The sequence below is a fragment of the Mustela lutreola genome, chromosome 15, assembly GCF_030435805.1.
Source record: "Mustela lutreola isolate mMusLut2 chromosome 15, mMusLut2.pri, whole genome shotgun sequence".
Lineage (NCBI taxonomy): Eukaryota > Metazoa > Chordata > Mammalia > Carnivora > Mustelidae > Mustela > Mustela lutreola.
In genome coordinates, this window is record NC_081304.1 from 18,359,417 (window position 1) to 18,384,691 (window position 25,275).

Here is a 25,275-nt window from a genome sequence, read left to right on the forward strand (position 1 = left end):
GGTTGGTTAATGAAACATGTGAAGTTTTTTCCTTCTCTTTAGAAAAATATTTTGGTGGGGTGGTCACCTGGGTGGCTCAGTTGGTTAAACATCTGCCTTTAGTTCAGGTTATGAACCAGGGGTCCTCCAATGGAGCCCAGCGTCGGGCTCCCTGCTAAGTGGGGAGCCTCCTTATCCCTCTAATCCTGCCTGTCCCCACACCCACCCCCTTTCCCGCTCATGCTCATTCACTCTCTCTCTCTCAAATAAAATAAATATTTAAATTACTGCAGTAAAAAATTTACTGTAATTTTTTTGCTGAGTTATAATTGTCATACAGAGTATTAGTTTCAGGTATAGTACATAATGATTCAATATTTGTATATATATTTAAGGTTTTGATTTAGAAAATAAGAACACCAGTGTTTTGTTTTGTTTTGTTTTTCCATCACATGAATACATCAGTATTGGCCTGTTCTAGGTCTGGTGTGTTTTCTTTTTTTTTTCCTCCCCTCCTCCAGTTGTCTAGATCACAGTCCTAGTATTTATTAATCTTTGGCTGAGGAGGACAATTTCTTCTAAGGAAAGTGTGTACTGTTCTCTTGGAAGTTGTGTCTTTTGGAGTGAAATAAACAACAAAATGTTCTTAATTTTATGGATTTTAAGAAATATTTTCCTCCTTTAAAGGAAACAATTAGGGAACCTGGATTTAGTTCATTTTATTTTATTTTATTATTTTTAATTGGCTTTTGTGTGTTTTTATTTTTAAATTTTTAATTTAATTTAATTTTTGGAAAGGGAGAGCAAGTGAGAGAGTACAAGCAGGGAGAGGAACAGAGAAGCAGACTTCCCACTGGGCAGGGAGCCTAATGTGGGGCTCATGACCCACCCAACCCACTAAGCCACCCAGGTGGCCCTTTAAAATTTTTTTAAATTTTTAATTTTTTTAAAAGATTTTATTTATTTATTTATTTGATAGAGACAGCACAAGCAGGCAAAGCAGCAGGCAGAAGGAAAGGGAGAAGCAGGCTTCCCACTGAGCAGAGAGCTGGACATGGGGCTCGATCCCAGGACCCTAGGATCATGACCCAGAAGCTTAACTAACTGAGCCATCCAGGCGTCCCTAATTTTTAACTTTTTTAAGTAGGCTGCACACCCAGCATGGAGGCCAACTTGAACTCATGACCCTGAGGTCAGGACCTGAATTGGGATCAAGAGGCTGGTGCTTAGCCTGCTGAGCCACCCAGGCACTCTTTCTTTCTTTCTTTCTTTCTTTCTTTCTTTTAACAGGCACCCCTTTATTTTTTTAGTTTTAATTTTAATTTTTTTAAAGATTTTTATTTATTTGCCAGAGAGAGAGAGAGAGAGAGAGAGAACACACAAGCAGGCAGAGAGGCAGGCAGACGCAGAGAGAGAAGCAATCTCCCTGCCGACCAAGGAGCCTGATGCGGGGACTCGATCCCAGGAGCCCGGGATCATGACCTGAGCCGAAGGCAGCGGCTTAACCAACTGAGCCACCCAGGCGTCCCTTAATTTTTATTTTTTAAAAGATTTTATTTTTAAATAACTTCTGTACCCAACATGGGGCTCAAACTTACCACCTTGAGATCAGGAGTCACATGCTCTACCAACTGAGCCAGCCAGGCACCCCAGTTCAATTTATTTTTCAAAAAAAAGTTGAGTTTTCTAGAGAATATCATACTAGCAAACATTTGGTTCCTATCTACTTTTTGAAAAGTGATTACTGTAAATTGTTATTCAGGTTTTCCGCAGTGGTGTTCTTTATGATAGGATTTATCATTAATCACAAATGAGTAACTTGAGAGGTTTTTGTTTTTAACCTGCAGTCTCTTTCTGTATTACATATTGTTCTCTGTCTTTTCCCACTAGGATTTTTTTCTTTGTCTGGAACCTCTTTAATAATGGAAAGAAATTACTGCTTGGCCCAGACAATAATGTCATCTTCAGATTGTTTTTTGTTTGGGTTTTGTTGTTGTTGTTGTTGTTGTCATCATATATATATTTTATAAGTAAGCTCTGTGCCCAGGGTTGGGCTTGAATTCACAACCCAGAGATCAAGAGTTGTGTGCTCCGCCAACTAAGCCAGCCAGGCACCCCTATATGTTTTATATATAATATAATATATATATATATTTTAAATTGAAGTATGATTAGCATACAGTGTTATATACTACTTTTAGGGGAACAACATGATTCAGCAGTTCTGTACAGTACTCGGTGCTTACCGCAATAAGTATAGTTCCCCCTCTGTCACCAAAATGTTATTATAGTACCTTCAGATTATTTTTAAAGCCAGACTCTTTATTTTCTGTGATGAGTTACCTCTGAGTGGACTAATTATAAGTGGGACAGCCATTTTGATGCCACTTTCTCTGGAGTTCCGGGTCTCCTTCAAAGCTTGGCTTTGTTGTATGCAGAAAGAAAGATGTTGGCAAGCCCTGGAAGACTTCATTAAAAGGAAACAAAGGAAAGCTACTTCAGGGGTTTTATTCATTCATAACAGTTTGAGTTCACAACAGAACTCAAATATACATTAGTTTTCTAAGCACTTAGTGTTAAAGGTTATTTTCCAGACCTTTTACTTATATATTTTTTTAGAAATTGTCTTGATGACTCCCTTCCCAATCCACAAATCCTCTTAGAGTTCTTTTAGTGAAGGAAATGATCACTGTCCAGTTGATCTGTCTTTGATGTTATTTCTTTAAGGAGAAGTCCCATTTGGGGCCCTGAATACTGATTTACCAGAATGAATAGTTAAATTAGAAATTGGAAGCTAGAGCTAGTTCTCTTGCTTTCAAGCCCCCCCCCCCCACCTAATTGTTAAAGAGGAGGTTGTACATGTTCTCAAGTAGCAGTGCAAAAATCCCACATCCTGGGCCAACCAGTGTGAAAACAACTGATCTAGCACTAAGTGTCCTTCCTCTTCTTCAGCTGAAATTGGGGGAGGGACAAACCAGTTGTTACTTTACCCCTTCCCATCTGCCTGCTAGAAGGCCTGTTTCCTACCCTAATGGTTTCTGCCTAACAAATGGTGTTTCTTTTTTACAGCATTATGATCCTGGACTTGTTGTGGTGATGGTAAACTTAGCAGTGGTAATTTTTTATTTTCAGACTGAATTACTCCTTTTGTCATCAGTGCACCAATATGTTAGGCTTACTTTCTCTGTTGTAGCCTTCATCCTTCTGCTTGGTCTTTTTCATTTTCCTTTCCTTTCCTTATGCAACTTGTCTGATCCTTGTTCATTAAAGGGTACTGTTAAGAAGGGTTGTATCTGTTTGTGTTAGAACTGCCAAAAAAATCAGTTAAAACATTAAATTCTAATACTGTCAAAAACTTGATTTTCCCACAATGTAATGGGCACTAGCACTTGCTACTGCAATTTATAAATAAATTAAAACAAACTTTGACTGCCTTAGAAGGCAAAAGTACTAATGCAGAGTTTATGAACAGGGGTTTACAGAGGTAATGAATTTATACCAAAACGTTGATTCTTGCAAAACAAATTCTGACAGACCAAAAAGAAACCAAAGCCAAAAAAAGTAAATTCCTTTGACATTTCTTTTCAATTCTTTCATTGGAACATTTGTGTATTTTACCAGTAAATCCCTGATTGAGACGTTATGAAAGTGATATTACACCTAGGAAGTCATTTTTATAACCTGTCTTTAATTTGGTCCTTTTGCTAAAGATTGCAGTCACTGCTTATTTATTATACCATTGGGCATAAGGTAGTATGCATCTTCATTTTGTTTAACTGGCAGTCTTTGATAGTTTCTAAAAGAAGGCTGTATTTTAGAACTTTTTTCCTTTTTTTTTTCCTGGCATGAAAAGATCTTTATTAACTTAAACTTCCACTGTGATAATTATTCTTAATTATCTCCTTATTTATTGTTTGAAAACTGTAATGGGATATTGGTGATAAGTAAACTTCCGAATTTGTTTTTCATTATGTTTTAAAGACAAAAATTAAACACATATGGAGCAACTGGATATAAGTGGTTGCCAATCACTTTGAAAACAGTTTTTTCTTTTTTCTCCAGGACCAAGCCTAGTCATGAATATGACATTTATTTATTTTTAATTGGTTTTGGTAATACCTAAGATTTAGCCTGATAAAACTCAACTTTTTAGCCCAAAGGTATAATACATATGTGTGTATAACAACAACAACAAAAACACACACACAAAAAAAAAAACCCTTAAAAAAAACAATTGTTTACACCAGCCTGAGTGAAATGATGAGGGAAGTAAACATTGTGTTTTTTCACTAAAGGTGTACAACGGATAAGGTAAGTCAGTCCTCTTTTCAGTGGGCTTACATCACAATAAACAGCGCAAGTTGTGATGTAAAACAGCTGTGGTAGTAAAGTGCTTGTCTGCCCCATTTTGCTTTGTTTGGCTGGTTATGAGTGGATTAAATATACATTTTTAAAAATCTCCAGCATAGATTGATTAGTTTAAAGTCAATTTTCTTCGCAACTAGTCCTTTTCACAGCTTACTGATTGCCGTAGCCAGTGTTAAATCTGCTCTGGAAAATGAGACCTCAGAGCACCAGTTTTAAAAGTAAAATGAGTTTTTGTTCCTAAGGGCAACTAACCATTGCTTTTAATTTAAATGTTGTCACAGCCGCAGTTAATTTTGAAAACAAAAAAAATTAGACATGCTGAATTGCAATTACAGAGTTTTCCTGTATCATGTTTGAAACCGTGCATTTTTTAAAATTTAACCATATCAGTTGAGATTTATTACTAGTTTTAAAAGTGTGTATGGGAGGGTGTCCGTGAACAGTAAGAGTGATTCTTGATGGAAAGTTATTTGGGGATCATTTTAAAAAGCAGTTTCTAAAGTTTTTGATTTTAAATCTCCTGGTGCCATTGCTTAGAAGTGCTTTGCATTGCTTATTTAATTTTGTCATAGTAATCTGGAATTTTCCCCAACTGGAATGTTAGCTAAGGTGGTTAGTTGGGCTTAAACTGGGAGAGGTAGGTTTGGTTGTAAGCTGTGAGAATGGCTTGTGTTTGGTTCACTGTAGCTTTCTGGTCTCTGCACTCCAAGGCAAGATCTCTAACCACCCAAACCCAATGTATAAAGTGAACTGTTGGCTTAGCTTTGCCTCTTACCTTGATTATGTGTTCCTGTTACAGGGAGAACAGATCCCATTCCGATTGTTGTCAAGTATGATGTCATGGGCATGGGTCGCATGGAAATGGAGGTAAATTGATCTTGTTAGCTAATTTTTTTTTAAACGGTGTACTTAAAATTGGTATTAATTCAAATTCAGATGCCAGTACAAAAATACACTTATCAGATAGAATATAGTTTTAATATTTTTCTTAGGAAATTAAAAAATATATTTTACATTCTCATTTAGTGCTGGCTTTGAGGCAGGTAGGTGACAGACAATGCCCCTAAGGAAGTTGAATGTTTTGCCCAGGGGTATGCCACAAGGCAAGATCAGACTTAAAACCCAGATCCTGGTGCTTATTTCATTAGGCATTGTTGTTCAACTCTGAAAATATTTGCTGTGGTAGAAGCCTTGCACCTGTGTACAGCTGTCAGCTGTGATACCTTCTTTTCATTGCCTAAAATATTTTCTTTATTTACTCCTAATTCTTCGGCATTGAACATTGAAGTAAAGTCTGTTATCAATAAAAAAAAAATGTGCCTGTTCGGAACTACCACCATGATAGGATTAATTAGCTATTTTGCACACATTTTTCTCTGTGGGGTGAGAATGAAGTAAGAGGTAGCTGAGTATAATACAAAGTTTTTAATTTCATGTAATACTGTAGTTGTGTAAATAATTTTTTAATAGCTAGTTGGGGTACTTTAGGAATTATGACTAATTATATTTATTTTTGTTAAGCTCGATTATGCTGAAGATGCTACCGAACGGCGCCGTGTCCTAGAAGTAGAGAAAGAAGACACAGAAGAATTAAGACAGAAGTACAAGGTACTGAATGAAGCCATTCTTTGGTGTTGGGTGCTCACACAGAAAGTGATACTCTATTTATGACAGGATTTGTTTAACCTTCAGTGATGATTATTAGTAGGCCTCAGGTTTTTGTTAGTTTCCTGTATTGCTGTTGTAAAAACTGGAGAGCTAATGCTTCATAAGTCTGTTGGAATGATCGCATTCGTCTTTGGAAACACAGTGCCTGTACATAGTAAGGAGTAGTAGCAATAAAAATTGTTATTTAAGAGTCCTTTGGGAACCTGAACCTATTGACAGGGCTTTTGTTTTCAGTGGGTGGGGTATTTTAAGAGTAACAAACTGAGGGGCACCTCGGTGACTCAGTTAAGCAGCCAACTCTTGATTTTGGCTCAGATCATAAGATTGAGCCCTATGTTGGGCTCTGCATTGGGCATGGAGCTTCCTCAAAATTTTCTTCCTCTCCCTTTCCTCTTTGCTCTCTCTCTCTTTTTAAGAAAAATAGAGAGAGAGGGGCGCCTGGGTGGCTCAGTGGATTAAAGCCTCTGCCTTCGGCTCCGGTCATGATCCCAGGGTTCTGGGATCAAGCCCTCGTCCCGCTCTCTGCTCCGCAGGGAGCCTGCTTCCTCCTCTCTCTCTCTCTGGCTGCCTCTCTGCCTACTTGTGATCTCTATCAGATAAACAAACAAAATCTTAAAAAAAAAAAAAAAATAGAGAGAGAACATCACTATTTTCCTTTTTAAGGGATTAGTTTAAATTGTAGTTTTAGACCATGTTATAAGTTAGCTTTCAAATAGACTGACCAGGAACATGCCTTTCAAGATGTACTAGGCCCAGTCTCTACTATAAAATAGGTAAATTTGAAGGTATCAAATAGGCTTAGTTAAGATTATCATGTAGAAACTGATTTTCATCATGAACCTTAAAGTGGGAAGATGGAAGAGGGATTTATTTTTAAAAATCTGTTCTACTGTAAAAAAATAACTAATATAAAAACTGACAGAACTATATGGAGAAATGTTACATCTATCACATTAGTGGGAGATTTTAATATATGTCTTTCAGTAATTGATTTAAAAAATGGAAGAGACATTCAGCAAAGACTTTTGGAAGATTTGACTAACACATTAACAGATTTCACCTGCTGATTATATAGAATTGTGAACCCAATCACATTGAAAATCAGAAAACTTTTTTTTTTTAAGATTTTACTTATTTATTTGAGAAAGAGTGAGAGAGAGCACGAGAGGGGAGAGGGTCAGAGGGAGAAGCAGACTCCCCCCTGAGCTGGGAGCCCAATGTGGGACTCAGTTCTGGGGCGCCAGGATCATGATCTGAGCCAGAGGCAGTTGCTTACTTAACCAGTTGAGCCACCCAGGTGCCTGAAAATCAGAAATTTTGAAAATATGTGGAACATTAATTTAAACAAAATTTTCTACCATAATAACCCATGTCATAAAGTATCAGCAAATCTCAAAGAACTGAAATCAAGCCACAAAGCAGTTTTTAAAAATTTATTTATTTTTAAATATATTATTTGTTTATTTGACAGAGAGACCTCGAGAGAGGGAACACAAGCATGGGAAACGAGAGAGGGAGAAATAGGCTTCTGGTTGAGCAGGGAGCCAGATGCGGGGCTCAATCCCAGGACCCTGGGATCATGACTTGAGGTTCAGACTCTTAACGACTCGGCCACCCAGGCACCCCAGCAGTCAGTTTTTTAAATTAAAGATAGAAAAATCCCCTGTAAATTATGAGAAAATTATTTTAGTTTCCAGTAAGTGAAAGAAGAAATCACAATGCTAATTGGAAAATATTTTGGACTGAAAGATACAAATACTATGTATCAAAACTTGTAGGATAACCTAAAGCAGTATCATATGTGTTAGCAAATATATAGCCTTGAATGCTATTTAGAGAAAGAAAATGAAGTAAACATTTCTCTCAGGAAGTTAGGAAAAGAATAGCAAAGTAAATCAAAGAATGCAAAAGAAAAGAAGTAATAAAAGATAATTAAGGTTAACAGAAATGAAACAAAAAACAAAGCCAAAAGTTAGGTACTTCTGGTGATATTAAGGAAGAAAAGAACTTAGAAAACTAGTGTCAGTAGTGAGAAGATAACATTGTAGGTATAGTAGGCAGCACTAAAAAATAAAAATCTTCCGATTAACCTCATGCCGCCAAATACAAAAATTAGGTTTAAATGGACAAATTCCTAAGAAATTGAACTTGCTAGAGTATACTTTAAAAAGAGAAAACTACTATATAAATTGAATCTATGGTAAAAAGTCTTTCCATAAAGCCCAAATAACTTCACTAGTGAGTTCTGTCAAAATTCATAAAATAAATAACTTCAGTCTTTTTTTTTTTTTAAGATTTTATTTATTTATTTGACACAGAGAGAAAGAGATCACAAGTAGGCAGAGAGGCAGACAGAGAGAGAGGAGGAAGCAGGTTCCCCGTTGAGCAGGGAACCCAATGCGGGGCTTGATCCCAGGACCCTGAGATTATGACTTGAGCTGAAGGCAGAGGCTTAACCCACTGAGCCACCCAGGCGTGCCAATAAGTTCAGTCTTAACCAGCAACGTCTAATCTTCCAGAGAATTGAAAAGAAAAACTCCCAGCTCATTTCATGAGAGATAGTACCACCTTGATTCTAAATACTGACAAGAAGGATACTTAATGACACTCTGGTTTAAAACACAGATGCAAATCTTAAACCACTAGCAAATACCAGAACCAATTCAGGATATATCATGACCATGTTATGCAAAGAATGTAAGATTGATTTAATGTTATAAATGCATATAGTGAACCACATTAAGAGATTAAAGGAAAAAAACTAGGGGTACCTGGATGGCTCAGTTGGTTGGGTGACTGCCTTCGGCTCAGGTCATGATCCCAGAGTTCTGGGATTGAGTCCTGCATTGGGCTCCCAGCTCCATGGGGAGTCTGCCTCTCCCTCTGACCTTCTCCCCTCTCATGCTCTCTCTCACTCTCCTATCTAATAAATGAATAAAATCTTAAAAAAAAAAAAAAATAAAGGAAAATTCTATTTGACTATCTCAATAAATGTCAAAAAAGCATATATAAAGTTCTCCATTCATGCATGATGAAATTCTTGTCTATATTGATAAAGAATCTTCTGATAGAAAGCCTACAAAATACAATGTTTAAAAGTTGAGGACTCTGGGGCGCCTGGGTGGTTCAGTGGGTTAAGCCGCTGCCTTCGGCTCAGGTCATGATCTCAGGGTCCTGGGATCGAGTCCCGCATCGGGCTCTCTGCTCAGCAGGGAGCCTGCTTCCCTCTCTCTCTCTCTGCCTGCCTCTCTGTCTACTTGTGATCTCTGTCTGTCAAATAAACAAAAAATTAAAAAAGTAAAATAATATAAAAAAGTTGAGGACTCTCCTTTTGGGATGTGGAAATAGCAAGGATGACTGCTCTCATTGTTTCTGTTCAGTGTTGTGTTGGAGGTCCTAAGCAACACAGTAAGATAGATAGGCAGAAACAAACAAACAAATATATAAGAGATGAAAGGAAGAGACAACTGTTTTTGTTTGCAGGTGTGATTACTTACACAGATATCTGAAAGAATTTACAGATAAATTATATAAATTAATAAGTTTAGCTGGATGCTAGTTTCAAAATCATAAACTAAAATTAGATATCTATATATCAACAAAGAGAAAATGGACATTACAAAAATTTCAGCATTGTAATAACAAAAAATTTATGAAACACCTAGGAATTAGAAGGCAGACCCTTATGTATTTGACCATATATACCATGCCATACCATACAGTAACAACAATCATACCATAAATAATCTGTTTAAAAGGAAAAAACATAGAGCTTATAAAAGATAGTATAGAAGATTCTTCTAGCTGTGTCTAACTTAGATAAGTACTTGTTTTTCATTTCAGCGGTACTTTCTTTGATGTTTTATTATGAAAACTGAGCATACAGAAAAATGGAAAGAACTATATAGTTAATACCCATATACCAACCACTTATACTCCATAATTAACGTTTGTAAATATGTTTTATTACATGTCTAGCTTTTTTTTTAATGATTTATTTATTTGAGAGACGCCTGGGTGGCTCAGTTTTTTAGGTGTCTGGCTTCGGCTCAGGTCATGATTCCAGGGTTGTTCAGTGGGGAGACTGCTTCTTCTGTCAGCTTCTCCTCCTGCTTGTGCTCTTTCTCTTTCTCTGTCAAATAAATAAATAAAATCTTAAAAAGATATATTTGTTTGGGGGTGGGGGCAGAAAGCGAGAATCTTGAAGCAGACTCTCCACTGAGTGCAGAGGACGTGGGGCTCTATCCCAAACCTGTAAGATCATGACCTGAGCTGAAACCCAAGAGTTGAATGCTTAAGACCCAGTTACTGATTGAGCCACTGAGGTGCCCCAGATGTCTGACTTTTTAAAAAACAGCCTCACTGTGGGTAGAAGAAGAAGAAGAATAAATGAAACAAGATGGGATTGGGAGGGAGACAAACCATAAGTGACTCTTAATCTCACAAAACAAACTGAGGGTTGCCGGGGGGAGGGGGTTTGGGAGAAGGGGGTGGGATTATGGACATTGGGGAGGGTATGTGATTTGGTGAGTGCTGTGAAGTGTGTAAACCTGGTGATTCACAGACCTGTACCCCTGGGGATAAAAATATATGTTTTTAAAAAATAAAAAATTAAAGTCTAAAAACAAACAAACAAAAAAAAAAAACAGCCTCACTGACTTCCTAAATTCTTGAAATACCTCTTTTATTCTATTTCTAATTTGTTTTTGGTTTTTTAGTAATGTCTAGGTTTTGGATTTGGGGTGCTGTTTGTGCCTTTTTTCTTTTTAAACACTTTAATGTTTTTATTTTGTAATTTCTTTCAAATCTTCTATTAACTGTAGTACATGATATGTGTTTTTATAGTTTGTTGCATCTCCTGACTTTTTCACAGTGGTTTTGTCTCCTTGGGTGGCTTGCAGTTTTGATTGTCATCTCATCATTCTGTGGAAATTTCTTGCAACCTGGATTTTGGAGGGAGTGCTTATGAGATAGTTTCATATGTGCCCTTACTAAGATATAGGGTCTTTAACTGCTAATGGACTGGTGTTTTAAAATGTTAATACCTAAACTAAGGATTCCTGGTGTAAATCCTTTACGTCCACCAATGACGGGTCTGAAGTTCCAACATCTTATACATGACTCTTTCCATTTACACACTGATATATGGTGAGTTTCTTGGTGTCTTCATGGACAGAAGGTAATGAGATAGTTCAGTTTTTCTAGTTTCTGTTTCAAGGGTGGAGACAACTCTTTTTTGGGGGGGTGGGGTGGGAGGAGTAAACTCTACACCCAACATGGGGCTGGAGCTCACAACCCTGAGATCAGAAGTCGCAAGCTCTACCAACTGAGCCAGCCAGGGACTCCATGGAGACAACTCTTCCTGACTCTGAACTTTTCACAAGGAGTGCTTACTAGCTTTCTTTCGTCAGGGTCCTGAAGGCTCACCTTCAGGCATCTAGGGATTGCCCTGTCTTGTTGAGTTCAACTATATGTTAAAGTGTGTGTGTTTTAAAGATTTTATTTATTTGAGAGAGAATAAGAGAGAACACAAGCGAGGGAGAGAGGTAGAGGGTGAGGGACAAGCCAACTCCCTGCTGAGGAGCCTGACTCTGGGCTTGATCCCAGGAGTCCAAGATAGATGCCCCTTTTTATTTTACTTTGTTCAGAATTATAGTATAGTGAAATCTTCCTCTTCCTTCTGTTCCTTTTTTCTTTTCCTGTTCTCTTCTCCCTGCCCTTTTCTTTATGCACTGTTATAACGCGTTAGGCTGGCTTTAGCACTTTTCACTGAACCACTTTATTTAAGGCCACAAAATACCTCTGTTTGCTAAATCCAGTAGCTCTTTTAAAACTTATTCCATATTCTGTTTCTTGGCATTGTTGAATACAATTGACCATTCTTTTTTCTTTAAAACGTTTTCTTTTCTCTTGCTTTTGAAGATTTCATACTTCTCTAGGTTGTTCCTATCTTCCTTGCTCCTTCGTTGGTCCCTTCTTTTTGGCCTAAACTTCAGATGTTGGAGTTCTTCATGTTCAGACCTAGACCTTCTTGTTCTGTCTAAACACTGTCCTTAGGCCCTGAATGATTATAATACTGTGTTTCATCATCTTTCACATGGTTCTTTTTTATCCTTTAGAACTTAGCTTTGAAACCTTCTCTCATTACCTAGTTTAAATAAGTCCTCCACTCTGCCTTATTCTCTTGCAGCACTGTCTTTTATCATTTATAATTATAAATTTTTGTTTCTTCACTTGTTTATAGTCTGACTGCTGTTTGGGCAGAAATGGCATTGAGAAGAGAGACTATTTGTCTGCCGGTAATAATACTACAACATAATGCCTGGCACATAATTGCTCAATAAATATGAATTGAACAAACACATTCTTTGAAATAAGGGGAAGAACCAGATTTATTTGGTTATACTGTCAGAAATAGAAATATTCTAAAGTGGGGCACCTGGGTGGCTCAGTCGGTTAAGCATCTGCCTTTGGCTCAGGTCATGATCCCAGAGTCTGGGGATCGATCCCCATGTTGGGCTCCCTGCCCAGTGGGGGGTCTGCTTCTCCCTCTCCCTCTGACCCTCAACCTGCTTGTGGTCTGTCTCTCTCAAGTAAATAAATGAAATCTTAAAGAAAAAATACTCTGAAGAGTACATTTTATTGTTTTCAAATAAAAGTTACACTATCAAGTGAATAATAAATGAAATAGCCGGGGCGCCTGGGTGGCTCAGTGGGTTAAGCTGCTGCCTTCGGCTCAGGTCATGATCTCAGGGTCCTGGGATCGAGTCCCGCATCGAGCTCTCTGCTCAGCAGGGAGCCTGCTTCCTCCTCTCTCTCTCTGCCTGCCTCTCTGCCTACTTGTGATCTCTCTGTGTCAAATAAATAAAATATTTTAAAAATAAATAAAATAAATGAATGAATGAATGAATGAATGAATGAAATAGCCAAGTAGTTCACAGCCTCTTAATATTATGCATTCTATTTTAAGGCTCTTTTTGTCCCCCAGCCCAAGAAATTATTTCTCATTTGAACTCTTCATATTGGGTTAAGCAAGAATTACTTATCTCCCTTTTATTGATCAGATGCACAGAAATCTTGTTAGATCTTTACTGTTTGTGAAACTCTTTCCCCTTCCTGCTTGTCACTCATTTATTTCACTGTATTTGTTCTTCACCTTCCCATGACCTTGGAACTTTGACTTTAGTAACTTAGCCCCTCCTTAATTTGTACCTGTCAAGCACCACAGATTTTTACTTCCCTCAACATTTTGATCCCAACTCTTTTCTTCCTGATTCTTGTGTCATGGCTACTTCTTCTTTAAAAAATATTTTTATTTATTTATTTGACAGAGAGATCACAGGTAGGCAGAGGCAGGCAGAGAGAGCGGGGGAAGCAGGGTCCCTGCTGAGCAGAGAGCCCGATGTGGGGCTCAATCCCAGGGCCCTGGGATCATGACCTGAGCAAGAGGCAGAGGCTTAACCCACTGAGCCATCCAGGCACCCCTTTATAGCTACTTATTTAACCAAAGCCTGTCTCCAGTCAATACAAATACTTGTATTTCTACTGCACCTGTAGTGCAGTATGAGAGTGGTTCTGATTCACTGGGCTCAGAACTGCCAAGTAATCTTCCATATGTCATTTCCTACTTAGTCTCCTCAGCTCTCATTCTTAAGCATTGGTTCTTGGGCCCTCATCTTTCTTAAACTGCCCTTGTCTTTCCTCCATCTTTTCTTACTCCTAATAGAAAATTTAACAAAATGTGGACCATCAGGTCAGAGTGCATTTATGCCTGTAATATCCACCATCAAACTAGGACCCAAATATTCCTGTCCTTAAATTTTTCTCCCCTTTTCACTGTCCGTTAAAGGATAATTCCTACCTATGAATTCTGGATCTTAGACCTCTCTCTATCTTATAAAAGAACTTTATATCTTTGTAAAGGTGTATCCTTTGGGGCATCTGGGTGGCTCACTCAGTTAAGGTCTGCCTTCATTTCATGTCATGATCCCAGGGTCTGTGGATCAAGCCCCATATCAGGCTCCCTGATCAGCGGGGAGCCTGCTTTTACCTCTCCTACTGCTTGGACTCTCTCTCTCTCTTTCTGTCAAATAAATAAATAAAATCTTTAAAAAATAAAAAGGTGTAACGTTGGCAGCCTCTCTCATTATTCATTATTTTCCTTTAACCAGTAAACATCACACATTTGTGGGGGAAGAGAATCACTAACTGAAGGAAAAAAACAAACAAAAAACCTCTGTTGACTCCCACTCTCTGTGTCTACTGTCTTCTCTTTTTACATGTCTTTTTACACTGCCTCATTTATGTCACCTTCCATTCTATTTGCAGATGTGTGGCTCTAAATTTAAATAGGTTTAAATTTATTTATTTTTTTTTTTTTTAAAAGATTTTATTTATTTATTTGACAGAGAGAGATCACAAGTAGGCAGAGAGGCAGGCAGACAGAGAGAGAGAGAGGAGGAAACAGGTTCCCTGCTGAGCAGAGAGCCCGATGCGGGACTCGATCCCAGGACCCTGAGATCATGACCTGAGCCGAAGGCAGCGGCTTAACCCACTGAGCCACCCAGGCGCCCCATAAATAGGTTTAAATTTAAACAGAGAAGAAATACAATCCCATTTTTGACACCTTAAGTATTTTATTAAATACCAATAAGATATTTTAAAAATATGTGTAAGATAAGGGATGCCTAGGTGGCTCAGTCGTTAAGCATCCATATCTTGATTTTGGCTCAGGTCGTGATCCTGAGATCAAGCCCCGCATTGGAATCCACACTCAGCGCAGAGTCTGCTTGTTCCTCTCCTTCTGTTCTCCCCATTCCCCCTCCCGCTTGCACATGTTCTCTTTCTCTCTGGCTCTCAGGTAAATAAAATCTTTTTTTAAAATGTGAAGATATAAAGAATAACTACCGGGGTGCCTGGGTAGCCCAGTCATTGGGTATCTGCCTTTGGCTCAGGTTGTGATCCCAGGGTCCTAGGATCAAACCCACCTAGGGTGGGCTCCCTGCTCAGCAGGAATCCTGCTTCTCCCTCTCCCCTTGCTTGTGTTCCCTCTTTCTCTGTCTCTATCTCTCTCTCCCCCTCTGTCAATAAATAAATAAAATCTTTAATAAAGAAAGAATAACTACAGACACTTGTGTGTCTTCTACTCAGTTTAAGAAAAAGAACTTAATCAGTGAATTCTGTGATTGCATTCCATTTCTTCCTTGTTCAGGGGTAAGCACTACATTTTTGTGTTTTATCATTCCCTTCCCTTCCCTTCCCTTTTTCAGATATATTTTTTTTGGCTGAGATAAAATTTACCGTTTACCATTTTATAATATACAATTTAAAGACCCTAGCATATTCACAATATTGTACAACCATCAGTACTAATTCCAGAACATTATCCACTCCAGAAAGAAACCCCACACTCTTCAGCAGTCATTCCTCACCCCACCTTCTCTTCCTGAAAGCCACGTTCTGTCTCTAGGTTTGCCTGTTCTGGACATTTCATATAAGTTGAATCATTCATTATGTGGCTTTTCATATCTGACTTCTTTACTAAGCATGTTTTCAAGGGTCATTCATGTTAATAGCATGTGTAAGTACTTCATTTCCTTTTTATGGCTGAATATTACATTGAAGAATATATTATAGTCTGTTTAATTATTCACCGATTAATGGACATTTGGGTTTTTTCTACTCTTTGGCTATTATAAATAGTGCTGCTGTGACCATCTTGTACAAGTTTTTGTATAAATATATTTTCTGGTTCTCTTGGATATCTACATAGGAATAGAATTGCTGGGCATATGGTAACTCCTATGTTTAACTCTTTGAGGAAGTGCCAGACTGTTCCAAAGTGGTTGTACCATTTTACATTCCCACCAGCAGTGTTTGAGAGTTTATTTCTCTACATCCTCACTTACATTTTTTTTATAGCCATCCTAGTGGGTATGAAATAGTATCTGAGCATGATTTTTATTTGAATTTTCCTGACTAATGATGTTGAGTACCTTTTCTTGCACTTACTAGCCATTTGTTATTATTTTGGAGAAATATCTATTCAGATCTTTTGCCCGTTTTTAAATTGGGCTGTTCTTTTATTGTTATAGGAACTCTCTGTTAATTCTGGAAATGAGACCCTTGTCAGATACATGATTTGCAAATATTTTCTCCCATTTTGTGATTGTCTTTTCATTTGAAAATGTCCTTTGATGCACAAATTTTTAAAAATTGATGAAGTCCATTATCTTTTTCTTTCATTGTTTTTGGTATCATATTTAAGAACCCATTGCCCAATCCATGGCCATGAAAATTTATACCTGTGTTTCCTTCTAAGAAGTTCAAATTTTAGCTCTTTTATTTAAGTCTTTGATCTATCTTTTGAAATAAATTTTTAAAGTTTAATTTTGTATGTCATGTTTGGTAGGTGTTTCAGTTCATTCTTCTGTGTATGGCTACCCAGTTGTCCCAGTGCCATTTTTTGAAAAGATTGTTCTTCACCACACGGTCTTAGAACCTTGTTGAAAATCATGGTCTTGGGCACCTGAGTGGCATAGCAGTTTAAGCATCCAACTGTTAGTTTCAGCTTAGGGTCCTGAGATTGAGTCCTGCATCTGTCTCTCTCCCTGCTTGGCAGGGAATCTGCTTTGGATTCTCTCTCTCTCTCAAATAAGCAAATCTCAAAAAAAAAAAAAAAGAAAGAAAGAAAGAAAGAAAGAAAGAAAGAAAATCACTATCTTGCTTATTGTTGCTTTGTAGTAAGGTTTGCTATTGGGAAGTGTGAGCCTTCCTACCTTATTACTTTTTAGGATTGTTTTGGCTAATCTTGATCTCTCCCAATTCTTAGAATCAGTTGATCAATTTCTACAAAGAAATCAGCTGTGATTCTGATAAGGATTATGTTGAATCTGTAGGTCAGTTTTGGGAGTATTGTCATTTTAACAATGTTAAATCTTTCAATCCATGAATACAGGATGTTTTTCCATTTCTTCAGATCTTTTTTTGTAGATTTTATTCATTTACTTCTCAGAAAAAGAGGGAGAGAAAGGACAAGCAAAGGAGGCGACAGTCAGAGGGAGAAGTAGGCTCCCTGCCGAGCAAGGAGCCCAATGCAGGACTTGATCCCAGGACTCCGGGATCATGACCTGAGCTGAGGACAGCGGCTTAACCATCTGAGCCACCCGGGCATCCCTCTTTAGATCTTCCTTTTTTAAAGGATTTTATTTATTTATTTGACAGAGATCACAAGTAGGCAGAGAGGCAGGCGGGGGAGGGGGGGAGCAGGCTCCCTGCTGAGCAGAGAGCCCGATGTGGGGCTCGATCCCAGGACCCTGATACCATGACCTGAGCCGAAGACAGAGGCTTAACCAACACTGAGCCACCCAGGCGCCCCATCTTTAGATCTTCTTTAATTTCTTTCAATATTTGTTAAGTGTTGTACTTCTTTTGTTAAATTTAATCCTAAATATTATTTTTAAAATGCTATTGATTTTCATATATTGGTTGATCTTTTATTTTCTGCAACTTTGCTAAACTTATTTATTTATTTCCTTATTTATTTTTAAATATTTTTATTTATTTATTTGACAGCGAGAGAGATCCCAAGTAGGCAGAGAGGCAGGTGCAGAGAGCCTGATGCAGGTCTCGATCCTAAGACCTTGAGATCATGACCTGAGTTGAAGGCAAAGGCTTAACCCAATGAGCCACCCAGGCGCCCCTAAACTTATTTATTAGCTCTTACAGTTTTTTATGTGAATTCTTTAGGATTTATTACATGTCATATCATCTATGAATAAAGATAATTTTGTTTCTTTCCAATCTAGATGCCTGTTTTTCCCCTGTATCTAATGGCCCTACCTAGAACTCCCAGTATATTGTCAAGTAGAAGTGGCAAGAGCAGACCTCTTTTTTCTGAACTTTGTATAGGGCAGGCTTTTGGTCTTTAACCTTTAAGGATGATTTTAGCTAGGGCTTTTTCATTGATGCCCATATTAGATTGAGGAAGTTCTTTCAATTAGTAGTTTGTTGATTTTTTTTTTTTCCGGTCATGGAAAGGTGTTAGATTTTGTTGAATGCTTTTGTTACTTTTTGTATCTGTTGAACAAATAGGGATTCCCCCCTTTATTTAATACAGCATATTATATCAATTTATTTTTATGTATTGAATCAACTTTGCATTCCTTAGATACTCTTACTCGGTCATGGTGTATGACCCCTTTAATATGCTGCTGAGTTCAGTTTGCTAGCATTTTGTTGAGGATTTTTTTATCTGAATTCATAAGAGGTACTAGTTTGTAGGGTTTTTTTTGTGAAATGTTTATATAAGAGTAATACTGGTTTCATAGAGTGACTCAAGAAATATTATCTCTTTTATTGACAGCCCTCCTTTTCCCCAAGATTTTATTTATTACAGAGAGCTCAAGGGGGCAGAAGGAGAGAGAGAATCCCGAGGGAACTCTGTACTGAGCACTGAGTCTGAAGTGGGGCTCAATCCCAGAATCCTGAGAATATGACCTGAGCTGAAATCACCAGTCAGATGCCTGACTTGAGCCACCCAGATTTTAAATGGTTTTAAATTGTCCCTTAGATTTAAAAATGGTTTTACAATGTGTTTTGTATCCCTAAACATGTATTGTTTAATTTGAACATGGTTTTGACTATTTTATTATTTTTTGTTAAGATTTTATTTATTTATTAGAGAGTGCACTTGAGAGAGAGCATGAGCAGGGTAAGAGGCAGAGGGAAAAACAGACTTCCTACCAAGCAGAGAGCTCAATGTGGGACTCCATTCCAGGACCCTGGGATCATGACCTGAGAGGAAGGCAGACAGTTGCTTAACCAACTGAGCCATCCAGGTGCCCCAATTTTACATGATTTTAAACTTTAGGTAAATGGAAACATATTTCCTGGTATACGTGTATGAGAGTTTATCCAGAGTTTGGCCTTTGTTCTTCTTATTCTATTACTTTAAGTAGTTATACCTATATATTTTTCCTGACCTGTATATATTGATAAATAATGTCATTATCATTTTTCCCCTAGAAATTCTAAGGTCTCGGATTTATAGAAAAGCCTTTAAAAATGTTAATTCCTTGGGGCGCCTGGGTGGCTCAGTGGGTTAAAGCCTCTGCCTTCAGCTCAGGTCATGATCCCAGGGTCCTGGGATCGAGCCCTGCATCAGGCTCTCTGCTCCACCGGGAGCCTGCTTCCTCCTCTCTCTGCCTGCCTCTCTGCTTACTTGTGATTTCTCTCTGTCAAATAAATAAATAAAATCTTTTTTAAAAAATGTTAATTCCTAGTTTTATTTTACTGTGTTTATATATGTTACTTAAATTATCTCTTTTTGCAATTTATTATGGTTTCCTCTATAGCCTAATACAGCCTTTTTTGATGAACATTCTATGAGTACTTTAAAAGGTGTGTTTCCTATTTTTAGGCCACATACCTTAATATATTAATAAGGTGTTCATGGGGCACCTGGGTGGCTCAGTGGGTTAAGCCTCTGTCTTTGGTTGAGGTCATGATATCAGGGTACTGGGATCGAGCCCCACATTGGACTCTGCTCAGCAGGGAGCCTGCTTCCCCCTCTCTCTCCGCCTGCCTCTCTGCCTACTTGTGATCTCTCTCTGTCAAATAAATAAATAAAATCTTTAAAATAAATAAATATATATATATTACTGAGGTGTTCAGTGTCTTAGTTAGTTTTTATCTCTTTGATCTGTCATTAAATAGGAGATGATTTATCAAATCTCCATATTTTAATAAATCTCTGATTTCTGCATCATGAATGTTACTGCTAGATTATGGTAGATATTAAAATTTTTAGATACCATGAGTTGCCCTCATTGACATTATTAAGTGCTTTTCTTTATCTTCTTTAAAGCTTTATAGTGTAATCTGTACCTCATTTGAAAGTAAGATCTTGATTCTGCTTTCATTTTGTGTGTATTGTCTTGTATATTTTTGGGTTTGGAGTGTGTTATTTTGTTTTAATTTTTCTTTAAGGTTTTTATTTATTTTTGTGAGAAAGGGAGACAGAGCTAAAGAGCGAGCACAAGTGGGGTTGGGGACAGAGGGAGAAGCAGACTCCCCGCTTAAGCAGGGAGTCGGACCCAGAACTTGATACCAGGACCCTGGGATTATGACCAGAGCCAAAGGCAGATGCTCAACCAACTGAGCGACCCACGTGCCCCTGTGTTTTTTGGTTTTTGTTTTTTAAGCTATTTTTTTTATTTGAGAAAGAGAGAGAATGGCGGGGGCGGGGGGTGTGGGGAGAGAAAGAATCTCCAACAGACTCCCTGCTGTCTTTAAAGCTGGACACATCTTGGGGCTTCATCCAGTGATGCTGAGATCATGACCTGAATCTAACTTAGAGTCAGTTGAGGGGTGCCTCGGAGGTTCTGTTGTTTAAGCATCTCCTTTGGCTCAGGTCATGATCGAAGGGTCCTGGGATCAAGTCCCACATTGGGCTCCCTGCTCAGTGAGAAGTCTGCTTCTCCCTCCCCTGCTGCTTGTTCTTTCTCTCTCTCTCCCCCCCTCAAATAAAAAAAAAAAAAAAAAGACTCAGTTGGGTATCCAGCTGAGCCACTCAGGTGCCACATCTTTGTTTTTTATGTTCAATCCTTCTGAATTACTTTGTTTTGGACGTACATCTTACAATTTTCATGGAGTTGGCTTTAACTTTGCATTACAATATGAAAAATTTTTTTAATGATTTAATTACATATATTTTTAAGTAACCTCAAATTCACATCCCCATGATCAAAAGTCACATGCTTACTTGACCGAACCAGCCAGTGCCCCCAATTTTTTATGTTTTATGTGACAGATAGGTTCGGTTTATTTTATATGAGGTATTTTTTTTTTTTAATATAGGGATAGAGATAAATATAGAGGGACTGTATTTTGTTGTAGTTCCCTTTAACTTAATAAAATAACCCTTTGTTCTCTTTGTCTTTTAGTGTCCATTATTTACTTTAGAAATGGCAGGTTAACCTGCTTTTGTCGTCTTACTCCCTTTCATTTCTTCTACCACCAAATATTAGTAAATATACTTAGTATGTAGCATACAATTAAATATAGTTGTATAGTATTTATATTACTTGATTTTCAGTTTTGAATAAAATTCTTGTTACTTTAATTACAGATGCAGTAATAGGCAGAGCTCTAATTCCCATTTGCTGTCTCTACCTACCCTGTCCTGTATGTAGCAGTTAATATACTATCATTTCTGTTTTGTGAGGGGATATAGGATATATCTTGTGATCTGACATGCTAGTAGCTCTGCTTCTTTGAACCTCAGTTTTGTTTTTTTGTTTTTTTTTTAAGATAAGAGAAGTTTGTTTGTTTGTTTTTAAGATTTTATTTATTTGACAGATCACAAGTAGGCAGAGAGGCAGGTGGTTGGGGGGGTGTGGGGGAGGGAGCAGGCTCCCCGCTGAGCAGAGAGCCTGATGCTGGACTTAATCCCAGGACCCTGAGACCATGACCTGAGCTGATGGCAGAGGCTTAACCCTCTGAGCCACCCAGCACCCCAATATACTGCTCACTTTTAAATCGAAGTCTTATGCAGATACATTTGATGGGAAAATCGCATGTCTGAACCCTGGTTTTAAGGGAAATTGAGAAAGTGAGTTTTCTGACTTCTAGCTTGAGAAAACCAGCACTGATAAGGAAGAATATCCACAAGTTACTTAATAGCCAGACAAAATGAAACTGCCCAGGGTGCTTAGCAAAAATTACCATGAATGAGAGGCACCTGAATGGCTCCTACGTGTCTGACTCTTGATTTTTGGCTCAGGTTCTCAGGGTTCTGCACTCAGAGCAGTCTGCTTGTCCCCTTCCTCTGATCCTCCTGCTTGTGCTCGCCCTAGCTCTAAAATAAATAAATAAAATCTTTTTAAAAATTAGGTGAATGATTGAATATGGCGAAAGTTATGGGACACCTGGGTGGTTCAGTTGGTTGGGCGACTGCCTTCGGGCTCAGGTCATGGTCCCAGAGTCCTGGGATCAGGTCCCACATTGGGCTCCCACTTCCATGGGGAGTCAGCTTCACCCTCTGACCTCCCCTCTCATGCTCTCTCTCACTTTGTCTCTCTCTCTCTCTCTCTCAAAATAAATAAATAAAAATCTTTAAAAAAAAAAAAGTTATAATGTACTGTATATTCACTTTTTAGTTTTAATAAATTTATCCAAACTGGTTAATCCTGGCATTCCACAAAATACAGCAACCTTTTCTTGTTTACTAATTAAATAGTTTATGTGAGAAATGGTAGATGGTAGAACTACCCTGAAAGGGTAGATCTACCCTTAGTTTTGAAGATAAAAAACTGAATAGAAAAAAAGCCTTGGAAATGAGACTTATCTTCAGATCCATTAACTGGAAAGATCTACTAACAGTGAGACTGATTTATGTACCCCTGCTGTAAATGACTCACAAGTCGTCATTTATCATTTCTTTCCTCTTCTCATTCCTCTGTAGTCCCTTACAGCAAATGTATACACAGTTGACCCTTGAACAACGCAGGGGTTCCCACGTGGTCAAAAATGCATAATAACTATCTAGTAAGAGCCCACTGTTGACCAAAAGCCTTACCAATAACAGAAACAGTTGCTTAACATATATTTGTATATGTGTTACATAGTTTCTTATGATAAAGTATGCTAGCAAAAAGCAAATATTAAAATAAGATATATTTACAGTACTATACTGTATTTACTGATAGTGTTACGTCCTCTTATTTTTTTTATAATTTATTTATAATTTTTTATTATTTTATTTTTAAAAAGATTTTATCTATTTATTTGACAGAGAGAGAGTGCAAGCAGGGGGAGCATCAGGCAAAGAGATAAACAGCCTCCCTGCTAATAGGACTTAGTTCCGGGACTCCGGGATCATGACCTGAGCCAGAGGCAGAGGCTTAAGTGACTGAGCCACCCAGGCGTCCCCTGTCCTCTGTTCATAAGATGAACCATCTGTCAGTACCTACATCAGTATTGTCTTATATGATACAAAATACTGTAGATGTTATACTTATTACTAATACTAGACATCAAAAATGAAAAGATAATATGGGAAACAGTTTACAAGTATAACAGTTCATGCATTGATAATGAAGAAGCAATGGTATGATTGCTTCATTTTAGCCTAGTTAATCAATACAGTTGTTTCACAGTAGTCTAGCCTATACACTAATGAATGGTTATAAAGTTCTTATGACATACAGCAGTCATATTCATAATAAAGTAGTAGAAACATTGTTATATTTAATACATATATATATTTTTTAAGATTTTATTTATTTATTTGACAGAGAGAAATCACAAGTAGTCAGAGAGGCAGGCAGAGAGAGAGAGGAGGAAGCAGGCTCCCCGCTGAGCAAAGAGCCCGATGTGGGACTCTATCCCAGGACCCTGAGATCATGACCTGAGCCGAAGGCAGTGGCTTAACCCACTGAGCCACCCAGGCGCCCCTAATACATATATTTTTATCTGAGGTTATACTCGGCTTCTCCAGTTGCAAGGGAGAAAGCCATACCCTACCATAATATAGTTCTTTGAAAGTAAGATAGTAAGAAAGCCAATACATTATTTTAAAAAATTTTTTAAATTAACATATAATGTGTTATTAGCCCCAGGGGTACAGGTCTGTGAATTGCCAGGTTTACACTTCACAGCACTCACCATAGCACATATCTTCCCCAATGCCCATAACCTAACCACCTTCTCCCTACCCCCTTCCCCCTGGCAATCTTCAGTTTGTTTTGTGAGATTAAGAGTCTCTTTTTTTTTTTAATTTTTTAATTTTTTATAAACATATATTTTTATCCCCAGGGGTACAGGTCCGTGAATCGCCAGGTCCACACACCCCACAGCACTCACCAAAGCACACCACCCCCCAATGTCCATAACCCCACCCCCCTTCTCCTAAGCCCCCTCCCCCCAACAACCCTCAGTTTGTTTTGTGAGATTAAGAGTCTCTTATGGTTTGTCTCCCTCCCGATCCCATCTTGTTTCATTTATTCCTTTCTTACCCACCAGACCCCCCACGTTGCCTCCTAACTTCCTCATATCAGGGAGATCATATGATAATTGTCTTTCTCTGATTGACTTATTTCGCTAAGCATAATACCCTCTAGTTCCATCGCAGAGAAACCAATACATTATATTATTAATTTCCTATCAGATGTCACTTACCTTATTCCTATGTAAGGATAGTCTACCCACTTCCCATACTAGTCTTATACATGATGTCCTTCATAATGAATGCTTAGACAATGATGATGACACAAAAACATCTCATGCAAGTCTTTCCATATAGTTACTACATTTTCACACAAAGACACACACACACACGAGAGATAAGTTTATTAACTATATGGCATAATGATTATATACTGTTCATTAAGTGGAAGTGGATTATCATAAAGGTCTTCATCCTTACTGTCTTCACATTGAGAAGAAAGAGGAGAGATTGGTTTTGCTTATAAGGGGTGGAAGATGTAGAAGGGGAAATAGAAGTTACTTAGTGTAACTTTACAGAAACAATGTCATTGGGGCACCTGGGTGGCTTAATGGGTTAAAGCCTCTGCCTTCAGCTCAGGTCATGATCCCAGGGTCCTGGGATCAAGTCCCGCATCGGGCTCTCTGCTCAACAGGGAGCCTGCTTCCCCCTCTCTCTCTGCCTGTCTCTCTGCCTACTTGTGATCTCTGTCAAGTAAATAAATAAAATCTTTAAAAAAAAAAAAGAAAGAAAGAATGTCATTATTTCTGTCTGACTTCTTGCTTTTTCATTTTTTAAGAAAATGTTTCTAGGGCACCTTGGCGTCCTGGTGTTGTGATCTCAAGTTCCTGGGGTCTGGCCTGGGGTTGACCTCCCTGCTTGTCAGGGAGTTGGCTTCTCCCTCTTTGTGCTCATGCTTTCTCTCTCTCTCTCTCATATAAATAAATAAAAATATAAAACAAACAAACAAACAAAGTCTCTATACGTCATCTTCTATCCTTTGCTTTAATTTCAATGCCCATATCATAGATGGGTCCATATGGTAAAAAAAAGTCAGAAGCAGTCTTGAATTATCCCAACCCTTCTTCCAGATAGTGTAACATCAGTTTGTTTTCTGGCACTGCTTCTTCTACATTTCCTTCCGTATTATCTGGCACTGGTTTTAGAAGCACTCATCTTCCATTAATTCCTCTGGTGTGGTGTCTGTCATCTCTTGAATTTCTTTAAAATTCATATCTTGAAACCCCTCCCCACCCCCCCCCCCCATCTATAAT

General features: G+C 38.1%; 1 protein-coding gene and 1 long non-coding RNA gene across 8 annotated transcripts in view; both read left to right on the forward strand.

Annotated features, from left to right (window-relative positions):
• Positions 1-25,275, forward strand: part of GPATCH8 (G-patch domain containing 8) — a 114,185-nt gene that overhangs the window by 56,194 nt on the left and 32,716 nt on the right. For 4 of the 7 annotated variants that reach the window (XM_059150214.1, XM_059150215.1, XM_059150216.1 and 1 more), the window contains 2 exons: positions 5,147-5,214; positions 5,869-5,955. In XM_059150214.1, coding sequence (XP_059006197.1) covers positions 5,147-5,214; positions 5,869-5,955 — 155 coding nt within the window. Of the gene's footprint in view, positions 1-3,048; positions 3,094-5,146; positions 5,215-5,868; positions 5,956-25,275 lie in introns of all 7 variants that reach the window. The other 3 variants (XM_059150217.1, XM_059150219.1, XM_059150218.1) reach the window with 1 other exon arrangement.
• LOC131816962 (uncharacterized) lies at positions 12,869-20,947 on the forward strand. The gene is made up of 2 exons (XR_009348254.1): positions 12,869-14,367; positions 14,598-20,947. It is a non-coding gene; the product is annotated as an uncharacterized LOC131816962 (long non-coding RNA).